Raw genomic sequence first — 22,696 nt, forward strand, 5'->3', positions numbered from 1 at the left:
AGGTAGGACATATATCAAATCTTATATATATGACTGAAGAACATTTTTATCCTCAGCAAACATTTTTAGCCAGACCACACTATATGAAGATGTGCACACAGAAATTTTTTTCCTAGTGTCATTAATCATTTGAAAAGTGTCATAGTCAAGAGGAAGAAAGAGATGAACTCTGATTGCTGTTTTTCATTAGTCTACAACAGAAGTCATGGTATCCAGCTTTGCAGATGTGTATTACCTTTTCTTTTAAAATCAGTAACTTCTGTCTCAATGTAAAGAATACAAACCTCTGAAGTGTGCTTGCAAACCTGAGGTCAACCCTAAATAATAGTTTCAGGTTGAAGAGAAATGTGCATACTCTGCTCTTCTGATTATCATCTGTATGCAATGTTTCTGAAGACTATTATGTTGCCTGCTCTGAGGTGCATATTGTTGGGGAGTAAAAGCAATACCTACTAACTGAATTAACTAAATTGCATAACTCTAGCACTTTTAAACTTAAGAAAATAATAATAGTTCCATAACGACACTTTTCTTTTTTCTCCAATGTCCCCATTCATGTTCCAGGCTAGAAACTGAGTGTTAGTCTCCTGGTAAAAATTATCATGTTCACCTTTCAAACTGTTACATTTACTACCTGTGAGGAAGAAAATCCTCTTTATTGAGCTACACTATTTCAAGTTTTTCCTTGTGATAGTAATCTCAATTAAGGGTTGTCAAGAATTGAAGTTACTGACCTCTACAAAATGCTTTACATGAAGTGGTGTGTCATCCAGTATAACAGATGCATCGTGTTTGCTGACTTGGTGCCTGTTCTGTACTTGGCAAGAGTCAGGCATAATAGTTTTACATTTATTTGATATTACCGTTACAGTCTTTTTTGTGATTAATGGAGCAAACAGTATACTGGGGTAACATAGAGAACAGAAGTTACTGTGAACTAAAGAGTGTATTCAGCATTGCTGTCTCTGTTGACCTGGTCTTTATGCTTCTCTTAACATAAATGAGTAAATTAAAATCACTTCTCCAGTAGACCTTTCTGCCTGTAGTGGTCTTTGTTTCCCTAGCTGCCTTCTGTACTCTTTGTTTTCTTGCTCCTGTTAACAGACTGTTCAACAGGGTCATCTGTTCTTAGACTACTAAATTATAGACTTCTGTAATTTTAAATGAAAATGAGCAAATCTAAACACTGTAAAAATGGAATTGACTTTACATTTCTCATTTCCTGACCTGTGTTTTCTCTGGTGACTTTCTCCTTGCATTATGCTGTTGCAGTATACCTTAGGCAGGATTAGATTGTACAGTGTATAAACATTAAACAAGAATATAATCAGATTACATATATTGGGTCAAAATTCCTTTTTACTTGCTAGCTTGAATAATGCAGAACACAAAAACTGTCTGGAAGTACTTAGTAAATATTGTGAATATTGAAGTTTATTTAATTGTGGGTTGCTTTCCAAAAATATAAGATGAACGGAAATTAAATTTGATCCAGAAGTTAAGAACTCAGTGAGTGAGTTTCATTGTCCTGTGTTATCCAGGTCAGATTGAGATGATCATAAAATTTTCTTCTGCACTCACTGGAAAGCCAGGAGTCTAGAAATTGTGCCAACAAACTTTTGGCAGCTGAAATCAGTTCATAGTCTGGCCATCAGGGCAGGAGAAACACAAGCCATGGTCTCTAGAGGTTGTGAGCCAAGACAAACAAAACCCAGTAACAACCGCCAGAAACTGACCCCCTTTTACGATCTTTATACAAAATAAAAATGTTAAAATCAACCACTGAAAATCAGTTTAAAGAGACATCTCTAACAATGTTGACACAACAGTATGGGTGGTATTTAGAGAAGTATAAGGAAGCCACACTTATTTTGGGGGTTGAAAAATGCAGAGAATAAATTCTCTCTTCTTCCGCCCTTCCCCACCCCCCCAAGCCTTTTCTATGATGCTGCCAAAATAAGAGAGACTGTAATTTACCATTTCACATGTAGGTACCCAGAATCTTGTCATTTCTCCAGCATAACTTGGTCAGGAATTTTCCAGTAGACCTTCTGTAAGTGCATGCAGTATGGAGCAGAATCAGTATGTCTGGCCTTCAGATAGTCAGTGTAAGCAATTGTTAGAAAATTCCTCATTTTGTGAAGACTGTCATGCAGCACAGGGTAGCATGTGTATACATTAAAGTTTGCAGAATTACACGAAATAAAATAAGCAGCGGTACCTCATTTGATTTCTTTTAAAGTACATTTAAAGTGCCAGTAAAAGCAAATCTATGTTTTGAAGATATGCCCGGAACAGATCTGTATGCAGTGTTCTGGATAACAAATTTCAGTTAATTCTTAATGTACATGCGTAATGAAATACGAATGTGCCAGTTTTGAAACTTAACTTTTTCTTTTTTCTTCCCCTTCTCCCCCTTCCCTCACAGGTTACTGTAAATGACATTGTAATGGCAGAAAGGCTCTTTGGTGTTCTGGCATATGTAGCATCCTCTGAGCTGCCACATTATCGCATGCTTTCATTACTTGGAGAATCTAGGTAAAATACAATAAGTGCAACTGTAATTTGTCCAGAACATGTTGTTTAATTCTTTTGCACACTATTGTGTTAAATTCTTTCTGGATGAAAAGATGAAAATTTTGCAAGTAACAAGATAAGTTCTCTACTTACTGCAGAAATATTAGCATCTCCTGATTCATGTAGCCAGAGGTTTTCACAGAAGTTTTATGAAATCTGCTGAATAAGATTAAAAGGCTCATGCACACAAATGAACTGCTTGTTTAATTCTGCAATTGTATTGGTATTGCTGAAGATTTATGGACTTCGATGGTGAAGACTTAGCTATTTTTAGTGGGTATTTTGTACTGGGTGACTTACCACAGTCAACAGATTTAAGAGTTGGTGCTGTAAGAAAAAAGGTGCTTAAAAAAACCCAATTTTTTGTCTTCTATAGATACATACTTAATAAAAGTTTAAGCTGCAAGGTTTCCTATTTAGGAGATGCTATGTGATACATGTCAAAAGTCAATTGTATAGAAGCAATTTAATGGAGGAATATCTACAGTCATATGTGTTTTGAGTAACCTGAAGGTGCAGTAAACTTGACAGCTCATAAAGTACATGGTCAAAGGGAGAAAATTTAAAAAAAACTCACATCACTAGAAACATCTGCATTTAAAAAAAAGTTTCTAATAATTTGGACTGTAAATCTCTTCATCTTTTCAAAGGAAGAAGCAGTTCCATTATCTGCTGGAGGGAAAGGGAAAGAAGTCTGGGATTGGGAGTGAGGAGAGTATTGACAACAGAAGAAACGGAGAAGAGAGCGCAGCTCGAGCAACATTGAATTACATGACAAAGGATTTTCATATGGAAAAGCTTGAGGTAAGTATATAATTGCAAAATATTTTCATCCTGTATCATATAATCTTAAACTACTACTCATGGAATTTGTCTTGCTATCAAGTTTCAGTTGTGCTATTGAGAATGGTGGTTTTGAAATGTCACTATTTAACATATTTAAATGTATGATCAAACATTTTGTCTGATCTTTGCCAGAATACTGGGTAATGGTCAGTTTCTGTCTTCAGTGAAATGGTTCCTGAACATTGCCATAGTCTCAGAAATACCTTCTCACCTGCAAGCCTTATATTTGTAACAAAATGTACCAGCATTAGTAAAATAAAAGTGAACAGGGTTTTTTTCAAAGAAATACATATATTGCAGATTTTAGGATTTTCTAATGGAATTAGAATGTCAGAAAAATATCCCAAAATGAATTGGTAAAGAATACTTCTTAGATTTTATATGTGCTACAGGAAAATAAATAAGAAATGTATTAGGTTTAATTAATAATGAAATTGCCAGCTGCCTTGTTTCAGACAAGTGCATTAGTCACGCTTGTTTTAGTTTGTGTTTGTGATCTGCTAACATGCTTGCATGGGCAGAGGGAAATTATTTGCAGGGAGAACATACTTCTTTCAACCACAGTCTCCTTTGAGCAGTCATCATGAGTTCTAGCTATATGCACTCTGCTTCCCACATTTGTCCCTTTATTTGCTTTTTTTAATGTGGAAATATATGAATCTTGTCGTGCAAGAAATTAAATCAGGTTCAGTAAACAATGACTTCAGTTATTGCATTGTGATTTTGTTATCTCAAATCTATAGTGTAAAAAAGAGACAATGAATGTGTGGAGAGATTAAATGAAGAAAACAGTTTCAAAAGCTAGTATAGTAGCGCTTAAACTTTGAATGGCACAAAGTAGGACAGAGGCATTTCTCTCTTGTCCTTTACCATGGAACAAGCAGTATAATAAAATAAGTTTAGTAATTCTACAGTCCATTAAATATATGCATTGGTTTCCCAGCACGGCAATTCACACCTTGTCCATTAGTATAGCGTTATCTATGTGGCAGCAGGTATCACCGGATGTCACAAGAGAAGAGTTAAGATAGGCAGAAGACTGATTCCAGTTCCCCATCAGTAATAAACTAACATAATAAATGTGATTGAATAAGTTTATTTCTAGAGATGACAGTCTGAGTCATTGATTAATAATTTTAGGGTTTTAGATGAAACAGCTGGAAAGTATTTTCTCTGCTTTATCACTCATTTAAGAAAACTTCTGTTCTGATGGCCTGAAACATGACCTAACATTTTTAACAGTGCCATAAATCAAACTAGTTAGATATTTAGCTCCAATGTAACTTGCTGTTCAAAGCTTACTACTGCATTTTATAGAAAGTCCGCAGAAACAGGGATTAATAGAGTAACTAAAATACAGAGCTGATAGTTGCAAAAAGGTTCAGGTTACTTCAGTATCTAATGTAGTACATTAGGAACCATGGACTTGTCAGAGTCCGTCAGGGAACTTGTGAAAAGGATGCATAGTGACATAATTTTCTGTGACAGTATATTCTTGTTAAGGCAGGTAGATAAACATATGCTTTCCAACTATGGCACTATAATTGTGAAAATGTGCGAAGGGAAAGGAGAGAAGGAAGAAAAGTAATATGGTCCTGAATTTCTGTAAATTTTGAATGCTATTCCAGAAGGCAAGAAAAATCGTAATACTGTTGAAAGGTATTTACATGACTACTTAACAATGGATTTCAAGTAAATTAATGAATGTGAATATGAATATTATGAGTACAGTAATATTCTGCAGCCACATTCATAAAAGGTTGACTTAAACCCCCTGGTCCGTGCAACTTAAAACCAACTAATCACTAGCTAATCACTATGTTCTTTAGTTCATTGAATCTTTGTGCTTGTTTTGGGATTTTGCTCTTGTTTAACCTTTTTCTTCTGTGTCTTATGCAACGTGTAATGGTTCTCTCATGCAGGAAATCAAGGAAAGAAAAACATTTTGCCAGACATACGTTGAGAACTTAGTGAAAGAAGCAGCTGACATCAATATGAAAAATGAGTCGTTGCAGAAGCTCTGGCCTCAAATGTTCATTGAGCTTGTCAGAGATGCAGTGATAGAAATACGCAATAAAAATTCCTACATGAAACTCTGCTTACAACGGATCATTGATCAAAACCAGTAGAGTCAAGGCATGTTGTCTTGCAAGCTTTTGGTTTCAGTATTACATGATGTTTTACAAACTTAAACCAATATAAAGTTACCCTCGCTATGACCTACTTCATGTCCCACCCCAAAGGGATGGCTCTAAATCTTAATTAGCTCTTGATAGTTGTGAAGTAAAAGTTTACTTGCATACTGCTTTAATGGTTCTTCCTTGGCTAAAGTAATGAGATGGCATAGAAGTAACTTGGTGATTGTCATGATTTACTAAGTTCTCATTTATTTTTTTCTGCTACCCTCGCTTCTGTAGTACTACAGCATTTGCACTCTGCTTGCCTTATTTTTTACTGCACGCTTTTCAATTGTCATCTTTTCAACTGTTTGCTGCTGTTTAAAAAACAATCAAGAATAATAGTAGCTGAATTTTTTATGTGCAAAGGCTAATAAATTATTTTTACACCCTGACATTGATGAAGACCTTATTAATTATTGTTTGTGATGTTATAGAACACTTTTTCACATCGATGCCATCACAGTGATTAGTATATCAACATTTAATGAGCCTAATCCCCAACTGAACAAATTGCCCAAACTTGATTCCAGGTGTTTTTCATTAATTTAATTTGTATTACTTTGTGTGAATATTATAGGCAAAACACGAGTTCAGAGTCTCCTCAAGCTTTATTTTTGTTCTGTTAAAACATGCTAAAAAATTTATTTTGTATTTTGCTTACTAAATGATTAGTTTTTGAGGTTTTCCAAGGTCAAATGAGCTAAAATGCATGCATTACATTTGATGAGGAAACTGATGACTACTATTCAGCTGTAATTAATTTCTGTGACTGTGTGAAAATTTCATGTTATCAATAAAAATAAATTCTTCACTTTTGCCCTTCACAGATAAAGACGTACTGTGTGCAGAGAAAAGACTTTTCCTTAGTGCTCCATGAAGAGATGAGATACAACTTATCCCCCAGATCAACTGTGAATGGGTAGAAATAGCACATTCCATAGTACAGTAACTTTCATAGTAAACACCTTGTGAAGCTTCTGCCTAGAAATTGAATTTAGGAACTGTTAACAAGTCCAGATGATTCCCATGACAAGTGTTCATATGCAGGTAGAAAGTTGTGCCATTTAAACCTAATTCTATGGTTCTGTTGTATCTTAATTAAAACAATACTGGCATTCAGTTCAAATTGATCTCGTTTTACTTAAGCTCATTTATAAAGAAGAAATGGAGAAAGTAGTTCATAACCAAGGAAAACTTCCTGCAAAGGTTTCTGTAGTTCAAAACTAAGTGGGTTTTTTTTTTTTTTTAAATAAAACTTTACCTGGACAAGACTCTCTGGCGAAGCAGAGATGCAGATACACTTTAGTAAGTTTCTGTGCCCTGAAAATAGCCTTGAATGAGTAGCCTAAGTCAAGTGGTCATAGGTATTAAGGAATATATAGTCTACTTGCATTTAGGTCAAGCTGGTGCATCTAAGTTTTCAGAGAGAATCCATTTTCAGAGCATGTTACAGGTTAACAATGGCATGCATACTGTTATCACTTTGAATTGAGTTATGTCATCTTCTAAAGCATAATTGCTGGTAGTTGCTTTTCAATCTTTATAGAATTTAAAGGAGGTTAAGTCACTTAAATTCTAGGAAAATTTTAGAAGTCCTGAAGCAAGTGCTCCAGCAATTGACAGAACTTAATAAAGACAATCACCCCTCCAGGATTTCTGAACTGCTTCATGGAATTTACAATAACATCAGGGTATTTGATAAGATTTTTTTTACTTTCCATTGGAAAAATTGTGCTCTCAAGTTTTATGGGGCATTTTATTAAGGGAACAAATTAATACGCCACAAAATGTGAGAAAAGGAGAGTTTACATTATAGAGACAGTATAGAAATGATCATGCAGAAGTTTTTTGGATCTATCAGTTCCTTTACATCATTTCTGTGCAAAGGGTGTGGGTGGAGCAACCCCAGCTTCTGCATGGGGACAGAAACCTCAGCAGCTGTCTGAAAGTGCAGAACTCTCCTGATGATGTAGCTGTAGCAGATGGGCCCCTTTTGAATCAGATTCAGCAGCAATAAAAGACTGGAAAAAACTGTTTTGAAAAGGGTGGATTGATCTAGAGGAACAGGAAGTTCTTCATGGGAAAATCTAGAGAAAAGCCAGATTTTCTGATACTGAGGCTTTAGAAGCATAATCCTGATTGGAGGCCTTTAGCTAGGGTCTTGAAAAAACTAAGTGAAATGAATCAGAGGGTATTGACTGTGAGTTACAGAAACATCTCCTTAAAATCCTCTGTATTCCCAGTGGTCTGTGACTGCTGCCAGTTTGGACTTTTTTCACTAATAGCAGCTGTTTCATAACAGGATTGCTAAATGGCTGAAGTGAGAGTAGCTAGGCAGCTCTTAGAAAAGAAGAAAAGATTAATGTTGGGCTGCTTACATACTTTTCACATAAAACCAGTAGGAAACAAGTGAATGATGGACTAAAGTGATATTAGATCTGAGAGCAGATAGAATTTTAACCAGCTAGGTGATCTTAAAATCGTTAGTGTGCTATATGTTATATGTTCTTCAGCATTTGTCAGTTCATACAGACTTGTAGGGTATGCTGTTGTAATTGCTTATTAAGGATTTTCCCGTGTCTCTAAAAATTTGATGGTGGTATAAGCATCAAATGCTTAGATGTTCTGAAACTTAAGTAGTACATCTATAAATTCTCTGTGGTTGCACAGATAAATTGAGTTAAAATAGCCATTGATTTTGAAGCTAGGCATCTTTTAATAAAACCTTCTAGGCTGAAAGCAGTTATATTTTACTGCTTCCAAAGCATTTCCAAAGCTGCATAAACCTGAATTTTGATATTTTTAGTATTTTATTGATGTCCCATCCAAAATGGATGGTTGTGATCTCACACAGTCTTTCTGCACAGGACAAGAGCTATTACTGTGAAAATTCCGTATGTTAAGTAGAAATCTTCTTAAGGGTTAAAAATATATTGGTTTGACCTTTAAGTCTCTTGAAAACTTTTTTCCATTGATCTTTTGATTATTTATACAGATTCCTTTTTTTCAGAGACAAATTTCCTCTATGTCCAGACAAGGGCAGATAATGATGTATCTCTGTTTTCAGTTTCAGTTTAGCTGTATCATGTGTGAAGGCCCCATTATGTCATGTAGAGTCATTGTTTATTATGCAACTGAAATTTGATCTTCAGTAAGGAGACTAATGAAAAGCTGTATTTCATACACTCCTTTTGATACAGGATCTGAAAAAGTAATAAAGCTTCAGATACGCCGCCACAGTGGAACAAAGGGAGAAGTGATTCACTTGATGCAAACCAAAAGCTAATCCTGTCAGTTTTGAGGAAGAAAGGGTACTTGGAAAAAGTTTTAACTGAGCATTTTAAAGTAAGTAAAACTGCTCTGCTGCCTGAGACCAAGTGTTAGATCTGAATCTGGAAATAGCTGATCACTTAGATCAGTGATATAGAAGTAAAATATCTTGTTCCACTGCTACAAATGGTCATATTTTTAGTAGGAATGTATTTAATAATAATAACAATAATAATAATATGTTAACCTATTAAAACACTGGCCATCTGCAGATTAAGTTTTGTGCAAACATGTATACCTTCTGCAAATTCAAGACAAGTGACTACTTTTACAGCCTGCAACTCTGATCAAAAAAATGACAAACACTGATTCTTTCAGCTGTTACTTTTTAACATAGTGGCATATCAGGATGAAATGCTTTTTGTTAGTTTATTTAAAGAAGCTGAGGCAAATACTTGCTGGTTTATATCATTAAGCAACATTCACAAAGATGTGATTTAGCTTGGGAGGTCAGTGTACGTATTCAAAAGCACAATAACAGCTTTTTGTTTTGATTGGGAAAACAGACTACTTGAATATGTTTTCTGTTCCCACAGCATACAAACTCTGCTACATCTTGAAGTCCACTTTGAGTGAAATTATTTTTCTCTTTAGTTTAAGTTGGAGGCATCGGTCTTTTGGGAATTTTTGAGACTTGGTGTTCTGTAGACCAAGGATGGGGAAAAGAGACCACTAGCTATCACTTTGCTCTATGGTGTGATGAAGTTGCTTTTACTCAGAAATTAATATGAACTGTTTGATTTTTGCATACTAAAAAGTAGGGAGTGTAGGCTACACAGAACTTTAAGCAATCTTACAAAAGGCTAATTGGTATCTGCTTAAACATGTCACGTCAGAGATGGATTTTTTCTGAGCATGAGCTGGAAGACATTGAATCTAAGGGAGTGTTTATACAACCGAAGTATCTAGTTTCATTGGCTAGCTTTACTAGGCTCCTCTCAGGGGAAGAAAGATAAGCTCATCTGGAGGAGCTGTTGTCTCTGTTTACTGTGGTGAAAACAGCATTTCTTTACAAGCTGTGTGTTGGACCTCATATGCCATACTTGTGTACAGCTGTGGTGGACAGATGCTTCTGCTTATTGTATCAAATGTCAAGAAGGCCTAGTGAAGAGTCAAGAAGTCTTAATGGGGGAAAAACTGACTCTTCTCCAGTTCAGAGCTGTTTGGTTTGGTAGGGTTTTTTTCAGTTACAGATAAATGTGCTGCAAGCAGGGACATACTTCACTGATAAAAGAACACTGAGTTAAAAAAAACCAGAAAGCTGCAGGTTAGAATACTTATCCCAAATCCAGCATTAGAAGTATCCAGCATCCCCAAGAAATATCTTTGTACAAGACAACTCTATATTCCTAATTACTGAATAAGCTGACTTGAGATAGTTCTTACATAAAGTGTTTTATCCAGCTTTTTGGAAAAACAGTGCAGGCTTCTTGATTGCTCTGGTCTGTGATTGATTGGTACAGTGTAAAGTAATGTCATCAAGACAGCAGGATCAGATTTCTTGATGCTGTAATCTGTTGGTTAACAGGATGACAATGCTTAATCCTGCCTGCTGTTGCAGTTTTACGAATTAGGCAGCTACTTCCATATTAAGGAGAATCTTCTGTGTGATCTTCATTCTTGTTCTGTAGTGCATGGCACCTAGTATATTGCTACACCCATAACCAGGTTGATTTCTGTTTTCAGACAAAACTGTGCCTTTCACTTTTGTTTGACTAATATGGGTATCCCAGAGGTTAAATACTGCTATTACATTTTACACCTAAGAAATCCAGAACTTTATGTGAACACTAAGCAGATCATAAACAAGCTCATTCTTTCTGGAATACTAGACACGAATGACACAAACAGCACTCAGCACTAACTTTTTCAAAGCAGTGAGAATGATACCTTTCAAGAATCAAGGTAAGAAAAGCCTTTCTGCATGTAGTATTGGGCACTTGACACTTAAGCACAGGAGAAGATATCCTGGAATGACATAAGGTTTCCATGTGCTTAAAGTATATTATTAGACAAGAGATGTGAAGTTAATTCAGACTACAGTGGTGAAGAAATTGTGCCTATGAATGTGATTTTTGTGAATACTAGACACGAATACTATGTGAGTATTACATGCTCACATAGTCTAGACATCTTAGTTATGCAGGTAACGGTATTGCGTTAGCAGTTCACATTCAGTGGAAGAAATCCAAGTGACATGTATAGAAGCTGTTACTTTGTTCATTGATTAGCTCTTATATTACACTTAGAAATTATATTGTGAGATAATATGTGCTGTGGTTTGTGCTTTTTATGGATATGTAGCACACTTGCTGCTTATTTGGATTATGCTTCAATGATCTATGTTTTCTAATAAAGTAAAGAAATAATTCTGAAGAATGATGAAAGAAACCAAGAAGACAGAGTACAGCTTTCTTTCACTTTCTAATTTGGCACTGGCAATAGAATATATTAGCCGGCAGTGTGCACTTGCAGCCTAGAAAGCCAGCTGTATCCTGGGCTGCACCAAAAGAGGCGTGACCAGCAGGTCAACCAGAGAGGTGATCCTGCCTCTCTACTCTGCTCTTGTGAGACCCCACTTGAAGTATTGTCTACAGTTCTGGTGTCCTCAACATAAAAAGGATGTGGAGCTGTTGGAGCAAGTCCAGACGAGGGCCATGAGGATGATAAGGGGGTGGAGACAGGCTGAGAAAATCGGGGGGCTGTTCAGCCTGGAGAAGAGAAAGCTGTGTGGAGACCTCGTAACAGCATTCCAGTCTATGAAGGAGGCCTGCAAGAATGCTGGAGAGGGCTCTTCATTAGGGACTGTAGTGACAGGACAAGGGGGAATGGATTTAAACTTAAACAAGGGAAGTTTAGGTTAGATAAAAGGAAAAAGTTCTTTACTGTGAGGGTGGTGAGGCACTGGAATGGGTTGCCCAAGGATGTTGTGAATGCTCCATCCCTGGCAGTGTTCAAGGCCAGGTTGGATGAAGTCTTTACATGGTTTAGTGTGTGGTGTCCCAGGCTGTGGCAGGGGTGTTGGAACTTTGATGATCTTAAGGTCCTTTCCAACCCTAACTATTCTGTGATTCTATGAATGTTTATTACAGTGACTTTGCATCTTCTGGAGACTGCATGGGAACATATGGAAGCTGGAATGTATAAAACCATGGTAAAAGACATAATCGCTCCCTTAAATGAGCATGAAAACCTCTCTCTGGTGCTGTGTGTCAGTTAACTTGTGTTGTTTTGTTGTTCTTTTGGGTTTGTTTGTCTTTTAAATGACCAACTAACAAACACTGTAATGCTTTCATGCCAATGCGGTAAACAGCCAAGAGGCTATATCAGAATTTTCAGCCCATCTTTAGAGGTTTTGTTTCTTTTGCCTTCAGTATATATCTAATTGACAGCCGCATAAGCTGAAACATTATGTTGTATGTTCAACAGTTGTAACAATGCTACTTGCTTTATTACAGCTGAGGTCTTAATTGTCCTGAGGATCTGTGTCTGGATTAAGAAGTAATCAGCAAAGCTAATTTTTTTTTCTCTTTTGCGTTTTAAAGCTGGATGCCCAGTCATTCTTTCAGTGGTCAATAAATGTGGGAGTCTGTAGCCAATGATATTTTTCTATGTGAATTGCCAACACTTCTAGATGTAGCTACAGATATTGAGCTCTATCTGTTGTGTATTACCATTATTCAGCAAAATACATGCTGCATACAAAGTACAGGCTTACTTCTAATCACACACTTGAATATTTCCATTATTATTTAGGATTTTTTGGACTTGTTAGAACCAAAAATATCTTTTATTATTTTTGCCTGAAGCAGTACATAAAAAGTTTAAGGCAACATATTAGTTAAGCACGTTTATTCCTTTAAGTCTTTGGTTCAGGTCCTGTTTTATTTTAAAGCCTATTATTGTAGATTTAACTGGACTTAATATCTTATTGAAGACAAATACTGATATAACCATAGTTAGATTATTCCAAGTATTATGAGCATTTAAAGGCATTCTTATTGATCAGTTATTTTCATTTCTTAATGTAAAGTATGAACAGTTCGTAACATGAGTAATTTAATTTACTACAATAATGAATGTCACCTCAGCATACTGTTCAATATTTGATGATGGAATGCAAAGTAAATTGCTTTCCAAGAGGGGTTTTAGCCATTTGTAAACATCTGAAATTGCAAGTATGGGGAAACAAAGGTGTAACTAAAAATGGAAATGCAGAGCTTGTTTCATGAAACTGTAGACACTGGGGTTTGATTTGGTTTTCTTAATTAAAAAGTGAGTGATGTAGATCTCTACCACTTTTCATCACCCCACCCTGCCAAAGTAACTTACTGTCAACTATACTTTAAAGATGCTGTAGAACTAAGACTAAACTTCATTAATTTTTTTATATGTTGAGTTGCTAGATGGGTTACTGTTCTCCTGATCCACAAGGATTGTCTACAAAGCTTTATTTATGCTGCTTTATTTAAGTGTTATCATATGTCTCCTCTGCAGATGTAATAGGGCAAGATTTAAATGCAAGTCAACATGTTGCTGAAAATTCTAAAATGTATTTGCATTGATTTATGCTCTTTATTAGGATGCATAATGAAAAAAGGAAGATTTAAACTAGGTAACGTGTGTGAGTGAAAACCATGATGCTGTTGAAGTTGTAAGTTTCTCAGTGATTTGAGTGGGATTTCACATGTGGCCTATCTGCAAGGTGAGAATTACCTTAACCAATCCTCTTTTTTTTTGTATCTATGGTGATGACATCAATGCCTCAGGTGGTTATTTAGATTCTGTGCTGCCTAGAGGAAAATAGACACTGCTACAGTCTGAAACATCTGATTTGTTTCAGATCTTTTCAGTGCCGTGGAATTGCTTTTCCGTTTTTTTTCCTCCCCTGTTTGGATAGTCTAGGCAGTCATCAGGATACTAATGTCTGCAAGTCTGAAATTGTATGGACGAGTTCCATTCTTCCCTCCTGTTGTCTGCTTCCCTCTCATGCAGTTAAACCCAATGTTTTCTTCCATGCCACTCAATAACCATGGAAGTAGCCCACTCCACGATGAACAAGCATGCTCATTACTTGGATGTTGGGTAAAATTTGAGTGTCCTAGGTTTCCAAAGTGAGGTGCATACCCCTAGTCATGCTAGACTTCAGTGAAATCTAGATCAGTAGGTGCTTTTGTCACATGTGAAAAGGCCTTGAGGTTTGACACACAGGTTCTCTCCTTTCTTATTTTGAATACATGTATTGCTAAAAGAGGAATGTGGCATGGTCGTATGGACAGGGTGGGAGACTGAATTAGTGTAGACATTGTTAGGCAGTAGATAACCACATCTTCACTCAGGTCATTATGCTAGTATATGCATGTGGGTAGTAAACATGTTGCAAAATATGTCCAATGTGCTTGGTGACAAGGTAGAAATACATGTGTTATATTTGTTTTTTTGATGTAAGTTTATGTGAGTTCAGTTAAACATAGCCATTTCTGGTGGTGAGCTGACCGGTTGCGAGGTGGCTGCTGTCTCATATACAGTGATTATGATGTTCTGGGCAACTACGAAAAAGGAAGGAGGTAATCGACAGATAGTATTTGTAGTGAACAGATTTTTCATATATTCTGTAGATTCCTATACACTGTGTTTTCAGTTTTATTTAAAAGAAAAAATAAGTGCTTTGCATCTTTTAAGAAAAAGTGAGTTACATTGGCTAAAAATTACTTCAGAGATGCTAAGGACTCTTTAGCTTTGTTGTTGCCATTTTTTAAATTGCATGAATCTTAATCTCATTGCTGGTTGGAGAAGAAACCAAAAAAGGAACCACAGGTGATCTGAGAAAGTTGACTTGGTTACTTGCTCTTTCTGCTTTGTTGGTAGTGAACTTTTGTCCTTGCTTGATGATGCTAGCTGTAGGCTCACTCTCAGGGATTAACTAGAGGCTGTGTCAGGAAAGTATACTAACAGATCTAGGTGTGCTTAGGGCAGTTTCCTAATTCAGTCAGCATATGTTGCCCATTTAAGGTGAGTCATGTCTTTTCATGTCTTCCATGAATACCTCACTGCAACAATCTTTGTCACTTTGCTGGCACAAAGTAGCATTTCAGTAATAGGTATCTTGATATGTGATTTATGAATGTGTTTGAGGTCTTTCAGCATGACAGATTAGTGTCAATTGTAAAGATTCTCATATTGAAGAATATTTAGTTTAAGACATCTGTGCAGCCTCACTGCTGACTAGCTCTTATTTTTTTTATTCCAGAGACACCTTTTTATAAAATGCACTTGTCAGACTCATCCAAAATGGTACAAAGAGGCCATAGGATAAAAAGCAGTGCTTTGGAGAGGATCATCCCCTGTTGGCCTTCATTTTAACAGCAGCAAAAGTGAAATAAAAACACTTGGTTGCATTAGATATCTGGTAATGAGCTGACAAAGATGTTAAGGTAGCCAGGTGCTGTATATCTCATTTGTAATGTATGTTAAATATTGGGCAGCTACAGAGAGTAAGGCAGACTTGTGTATTTTTAGAGGTGTGAGAACTGTTGTGGGAAGCCAAATCCTTCTATATTTCTCCTTCCCTACTCCCCTTAGAGGCTCACACTTTCTCCACCCTTTGTTTCTAAGCTCTTAGTGTATTTTGTTATTATTTAAGGAAAATATTATCAGTGTTACTTATAGCCTCAGTGCTTGGTCCAACAGAAGACAGGCACAGGTAAATTTTTCCTTTTCCTCATCTCTACAGTGGGAAACAGCTACAGAGAGGCTATTGCTTAATTAGTATTAGTTATTGCTGTCAAGCTAAAGTGGCATGAATGTGTAATGTGGAGAGGCCAAGAGGAAGCATGCTAGGAGCTAGAGGCACCTGTCAGAGAGAAGCAAAGGTAGTTCTAGCACACGTAGTACTAGATTCAGTGGGATTTTTTTTTTTCCCCTGGCACTTTTTTTGAAGTTTGGGTTTTGGGGTTTTTTTATTGCTCTCATTTCAATTGAATCAGCAGATGAGACAATCTGTTACTTGGCTGCCACTAACACAGATCTTATTAAGTAGCACTTTCACCTGTAACACTCAGAGGTCAAGTATAGCCTGGATTTTTTAGTTTTATTTTTTAAACTAGTCTGCCTTATGTTCTAAGGAGAAATCATGACACTGTTCTTTTTCCTGCAAACGCAGGAACTGTGAGAATGAGGACCCTAGGCCCACTGTAGGAGAGGATCTGGTTCGAGACCATCTTAAAAACCTAAACGTACACAAGTCCATGGGACCTGACGGAATCCGTCCGCGGGTCCTGAAGGAGCTGGCGAATGAAGTCGCTAAGCCACTGGCCATCATATTTGAAAAATCATGGCAGTCAGGTGAAGTTCCCGATGACTGGAAGAAGGGAAATATAACCCCCATTTTCAAGAAGGGGAAAATGGATGACCCGGGGAATTACAGACCAGTCAGTCTCACCTCTGTGCCTGGCAAACTCTTGGAGCAGATTCTCTTGGAAGGCATGCTAAGGCACATGAAAAACAAGGAGGTGGCTGGTGACAGCCAGCATGGCTTCACTAAGGGGAAATCCTGCCTGACCAATTTGGTGGCCTTCTATGATGGGGCTATGAAACTGATGGACAGGGGCAGAGCAGTTGACATCATCTACCTGGACTTGTGCAAAGCGTTCGACACTGTCCCACATGACATCCTTGTCTCTAAATTGGAGAGACATCAATTTGATGGGTGGACCACTCGGTGGATAAAGAACTGGCTGGATGGCCACACGCAAAGAGCTGTGGTCAATGGCTCGATGTCCGGCTGGAGACCGGTAACGAGTGGTGTCCCTCAGGGATCGGTGTTGGGACCGGTCTTGTTCAACATCTTTGTTGGTGACATGGACAGTGGGATTGAGTGCGCCCTCAGCAAGTTTGCCGATGACACCAAGCTGTGTGGTTCGGTTGATACGCCGGAGGGAAGGGATGCCATCCAGAAGGACCTCGACATGCTTGTGAGGTGGGCTGATGCCAACCTTATGAAGTTTAACCATGCCAAGTGCAAGGTCCTACACCTGGGTCGGAGCAATCCCAGGCACAGCTACAGGTTGGGCAGAGAAGAGATTCAGAGCAGCCCTGCAGAGAAGGACTTGGGGGGGGTGTTGGTCGATGAGAAAATGAACATGAGCTGGCAGTGTGCGCTCGCAACCCAGAAAGCCAACTGTATCCTGGGCTGCATCAAAAGGAGCGTGACCAGCAGGTCGAAGGAGGTGATCCTGCCCCTCTACTCTGCTCTTGTGAGACCTTACTTGGAGTATTGTGTGCAGTTCTGGTGACCTCAACATCAAAAGGACATGGAACTGTTGGAACAAGTCCAGAGGAGGGCCACGAGGATGATCAGGGGACTGGAGCACCTCCCGTATGGAGACAGGCTGAGAAAGTTGGGGCTGTTCAGCCTGGCGAAGAGAAGGCTGCGTGGAGACCTCATAGCAGCCTTCCAGTATCTGAAGGGGGCCTACAAGGATGCTGGGGATGGACTGTTCATCAGGGACTGTAGTGACAGGACAAGGGGTAACGGGTTCAAACTGAAACAGGGGAAGTTTAGATTGGATATAAGGAAAAAATTCTTTACTGAGAGGGTGGTGAGACACTGGAATGGGTTGCCCAGGGAGGTTGTGAATGCTCCATCCTTGGCGGTGTTCAAGGCCAGGTTGGATGAGGCCTTGGGTGGCATGGTTTAGTGTGAGGTGTCCCTGCCCATGGCAGGGGGGTTGGAACTAGATGGTCTAAAGGTCCTTTCCAACCCTAACTATTCTATGATTCTATGATTCTATTGCTCATTGCACCTATAGAATGAGTGGCCTTTGTGATAAATGAAATGCATTGAAAGTAGGTATTTTTGTGGGAGCTTATGTGCTAAATATTTAACATCTCTTGAAAGTATTTGCTGATTTAGAGGACTCTTTTGCTGTGGGTTCTTTCATTCGTTTCAGAATGCAATCAATTCAGTGATTCCTAATCAGAAGCATTTGGAAGTCTAGAACAGGATTGCCAAAATCTTGCTTTTGGTCTCACAGTATTTTTATTTTGTATGGCAATTTATGTTTCAACTAAAAATCTTGTAAAACCTTTGGTAGGTTCCTGGAAATCGTCTTTAGCAGCTTAATTAAAAATTATTTCAAAAATTTGGCTGATTTTTTTTTTCCTATTTTGGACAAAGTTGTATAAGGCTTAACCCTTCCAAAGGCAGTTTTGTGATGTGCTCAAGACTATTTCTTTCATGAAGTGTATTTTCTTCAAAAGGATTTACAGAATGTTCTTGAGATTAACTTGTTGAGTATATAGTTGTTTATCTTGTTTTAAGTCTGCATTAAAGCAGTATGATGTCAGATTCTGTTTGGCTTTCCTTCATTCTAGCATTGTGTGATGACATCAGTCTTCATATCAGAGAGAATTAGAGCTTGAATTCTTGGCAGGAATTACGATACTGGAATCAGGATTTTGGCTTGAGTAAACTCCAGAGTGATCTCCTGGAAATGAATACCATTTACTTGTACACAGTGAAACCAAGCAGTTATGTGCAGTTTGCTTATTGTGGGCCAATAAAGGTTTTTGTTAATTTTTTTTTTAAGGTACTGGGGTTCTTGGCAAATCAGCATCTACTTTCAGATCTAAGAAATGAGTACCTGCATTAGTAACAAATTATATCACTCCTATCGTAGGAGGAAACTGGAAAAACTGTGATTCTTGCAGCTACACCTGAAAGTTTAGGCTTACCTTATGGTCATACATAGGTGAAGGAACTGGTTAATTTGTGGCTGGAATGGACATCAGGAGAAAACCATCTCAAAATCTATAATTTAGGTCTTACTATTTTTATCTCTCTGAGACTGTATTGAGAAAGAGAGGAAGAGTGGATGGGTGGCGAAAGTGGAGGAGTGTGGGCTATGAGATAGGGAGGGACTATAATGGTAATTTGCAGTCGTGAAATATGATTTTTAGAAGTGCCTTTTCTAGAACATGGGGCATCGGGCAAAGCAGCTGCCTCTGTGCAGCATAGTGCTGTGGAGCAGGGGAAAACCTATGGCACTGCAACTGAGTGAAATAGAGGGCTAAATGCAAGAGTGAGCTGGAAGCCAGGATTGCAACTTCGATTTCAGGCCTGTAGAGCTTGGCAGGTCACTGTAATTTTCAGTGAGAAATATGTGCACCCCAACCTCAATGAACATTGATCTTATCATAACATTCTTTAACTGTTCTCTTTGGTTGCTCTCTCAATTCATTCCAGAAGGCTGCTTTCAGCAAGCTGTTAGAGCAGGGTGCCTCTGTCATGTGTCACGTCTGTGATTCATATCACTATTGAATGTTTTTTACTACTTTATTTACACTAGGAACTCCTATTGATCACTTTAAAAAATACCAAAGAATATGTATATCATGTTAATCCCTATCTCAGTTTAGAAAGGGTAGGGCCCTTTCCAAGAAGCATTAATAATACTTACTACATGATGTCTCTTTCCTGGTACTCCGCCAGATACATTCCCAGGCAGCATTGTGTCTTATGAGAACAGTAACTGTGCAAACTTTCATGCAAATCTGTGCTACCAGTCATCTTCATATATTCTAGAGGGAGCAGTTACTTGCTGACTGCTATTAAAGGGTTAATAAAATTCTTGAAAAGCATTTTCTTATTTCTGTTCTGTGTTAGAGCAGATAAACTTTAGAGAAATTCCAGCCAGATGAATTGTTCTGTTGGAGCAGCAACCATTCCTGTCTGCTGCCTCTGCTGGGAAAGTGGCGCATCATTTCTGCAGAGATAAAAGGTGTCATCTAGGATAAAGTTCCCCTCGTCCAGATTTGAAAAGCACTGCAAATGGATGAGAGGTGATGGATGGCAGCAGCTGAGTATCGACATCTTTCCTTGGTGCTATTCAGATAGGAGCAGAAAACATTTTATTGGCAAATATAATGCACATGTATATCTATTATATTGTCCCCTTGCCAGACATGTAGCAGGGAAGGGTCCAACCCAGACACCTATTCCTGTTTGCTGGGGAGAAGTCTGTAGTTTGAGCTGGCTTATTAGTGTCTAAGGATAGAATAGAACCACTCATCTTTTAATGTTGTCTGGGAGGTTCATTCGCTAACCTGCCAGCAGTCCAGTGCCGTATGTCTTCCTCAACATGGTATTTAAGAGGATAGCCTATTATTTCTGGATTCTCTCAGAGATTATTACATTGCTGCCCTCAAGCAAGACATGCTTGCAGAACCTGTGCACATCAAAGGCTTCCAGTCTGAAAAGGCTCCTCAATGATTTGATGTCTTGCAAAATCAGAGACAGGCATGCGCAGAATCTTCACACTGGCCTAAATAAACAGACCACTTTACAGAAAATGGTGCTGTTACACCATTATGCCTCTCCCAAATAGTTAAAAAAACCTCGGAGTATTTTCTCTGGCAGCACCTGAGCTTTAGGCTTTTTTTTTTTATCTTTCTTTTTCAACTTAGCAATTTTTTTGATTGATTTCTTTATGTTCCCATCAACATCTACTCATACTGTATTTCAGTGTGGTCTGGCCAACAGTCTGGATATAGAGACAAAAATCTTTAGTCTTATTTAACTAAGTTAGTAAGAGATGTATATTTTCATCCTGAAATGTGGGGTTGTCTATGCAGTATATTACAGCAGCTTTGTCTCAAGACTTGTGGAAGTTTCTAGCTCTAAAGAAGTTTTTAAATGCTACTTCATTGGCCTTGAGCACTCCTTTTCTGGACCTGCAGCTAAAATCAATGTCCAACACGTACCAATATTAATCTTCTAATCCCTCCAATGTACCTGCATACAGCAGGGAATGGAATTAGGATTGCATGGAGCTACATAAAGCATGTTGCAGCTGTGTACAGAACTTTGTCCTTAGAATTGTACTGCTGGAGAATGCAGCTGTTCTTTGCATTGCTGAAATTTGGCTCTGCAGCAACATCCAGGCCTTCTTGGACACTGTGATAAAAATACAGCACTGCTAGTGCTCCTGCTTTTGTTATTAGTGGAGGTGCAAGTACTTAAAAATACTTCTTGCTTTTACAAGAACTTAAGCACAAACAGTGCTGCAGAGAACTCCTTTCTGTCTGTGTCTCGTTTGCTTGATCCATACCTGGAATTGAAAAGGACCAGGAGGATCCCACCTAAATAAATCTTTAAGACTTCAGTGATGCTGCCCTCAGTCTCAGCTTTGATATTCTTTCTTTAAAGAAAGTTAGGCTTTGGCTGTTTTAGTAGTAAAGAAAACCTCAAAAATGTGAAGGCAGAAGTTTGTAAAGAGCGTTTAACAGCAGTGGGAGGTGTGAACTACTGCCTTTACCTCTTTTGGGTGTTAGCTCAAATACTCAAGTGGTGTCTAACCATGTATGTTAAGTATTTTTTTTCCTTAAAACGAGTGAAAAGACAAGAGGCCACAGAGCTGCGTGATGTTGGGTGGGGGATGGCTCATTTTGATGGCTTAAGCTAGTGGTATTTTGGGAGTTGCTTCTGGTCACTGGAGTTAGAAAGTCCAATATTAAGCTTTGGCGGGATGAGAACTAAGGAGCAGGGCTAATAGATTTTTGGCAGCTCTGAGGTGTAGTTTATCCTGTAGGAAGAAATTCTGTCACCGTTCACCTACAGTCCTACTCTCCCTATTAAACAGGAACGCATTAAAAAACTTTCAAGACTGAAATGAGATGCTCCTTCCTGAAGTCCTGAATGCTTACTGATTGGTTATTGGCTTAGGGTTTTTACCTTATCACCTTCTTCAGTTCCTTTTCCTTTAATAAACTCAGTTTTGAATCTGATCAGACAGGACTATACATACCAATCTGTGGATATGGGAGCTGAGGAAGGTGAAAACAAGCCTCTTTAGGAAGGAAAAATTACATCCACATTACCTTGTTTGGGTCCAGTGCCACAACTGATTCTTTAACTTAATGGAGTTAAGGACTGGCTGGATGTCTCACTGCAGTGGTTCAGGTTTTTGCTGTATGCAGGTTTTGCATGCTAGGACCATACTGTGTTGTATGCACACATCAGGTACATGCTTTCTCCACAAAGCTGCCTACCCATAGCAGAATTTGAATGTCAGCAAGAGATTGTAACTGTAGAATGGGGGTTAGGTACTTTCTTATAACTAGGTCAACAACATACAGAGTTTGTGTTTTATTACTAGGAGCAGAAAAATGTCATTCTGTTACAAGCATTTAAAAGCAAAACAAAAAATATATTTCTTTAACAGTCATCCATAGTGTTTGGATAATGGTATTTTAACAGTGTTAGGAATTCTAACCGTCAAAAATTAGGCCCAGTAAGTACTTTAATTCATATTTCCCTAAAACTGCTCATTCTGTAATCTGCAGAATCACATGGAACTTTATGGTTGCTTAAAATCTTAGATATTATTTTTAAGTTCTATGCTGTATATACTACTTACTATGCTAAACCTATATCTACCTATAGAATAGTCTATGGTTAGTTTTCATAGCTGTGCAAACCACTTACCTCCTTGTATTTGTGCACTTTTTCATGTTTTATTTTTCTAGAAGCAAATATGTTAAGGTGTATAAGCGTACTTCCCTGAATTTCATTCCCTGTTTTATTAAGTGTTTCATTTTGTACATACAGTTTTGTCTCACTCCACCCACCTTTCTCAGTTTGTAACATTTATCAGAAGCCTAGCAAGCTAAAAAATCTGAACGATAGAGTTTAGCCTGTCTTATCTACTACACCAGCAGCTATGCTTTGATCATATAAGAGGGAACTACCTGCATGCTTGCAG

General features: G+C 38.0%; 1 protein-coding gene across 3 annotated transcripts in view; it reads left to right on the plus strand.

Moving 5' to 3' along the window:
• Window positions 1-5,552, plus strand: part of LRRC49 (leucine rich repeat containing 49) — a gene marked incomplete at both ends in the record, with an annotated part of 48,564 nt that extends 43,012 nt beyond the window's left edge. For all 3 annotated transcript variants that reach the window (XM_080626475.1, XM_080626476.1, XM_080626477.1), the window contains 3 exons: window positions 2,429-2,538; window positions 3,228-3,381; window positions 5,346-5,552. In XM_080626475.1, the coding sequence (XP_080482601.1) occupies window positions 2,429-2,538; window positions 3,228-3,381; window positions 5,346-5,552 (471 nt within the window). The remainder of the gene's footprint in view (window positions 1-2,428; window positions 2,539-3,227; window positions 3,382-5,345) is intronic.
• Between the last annotated feature and the right edge of the window lie 17,144 nt (window positions 5,553-22,696).

This window comes from Psittacula echo, assembly GCF_963264785.1.
Source record: "Psittacula echo genome assembly, chromosome: 10".
NCBI lineage: Eukaryota > Metazoa > Chordata > Aves > Psittaciformes > Psittacidae > Psittacula > Psittacula echo.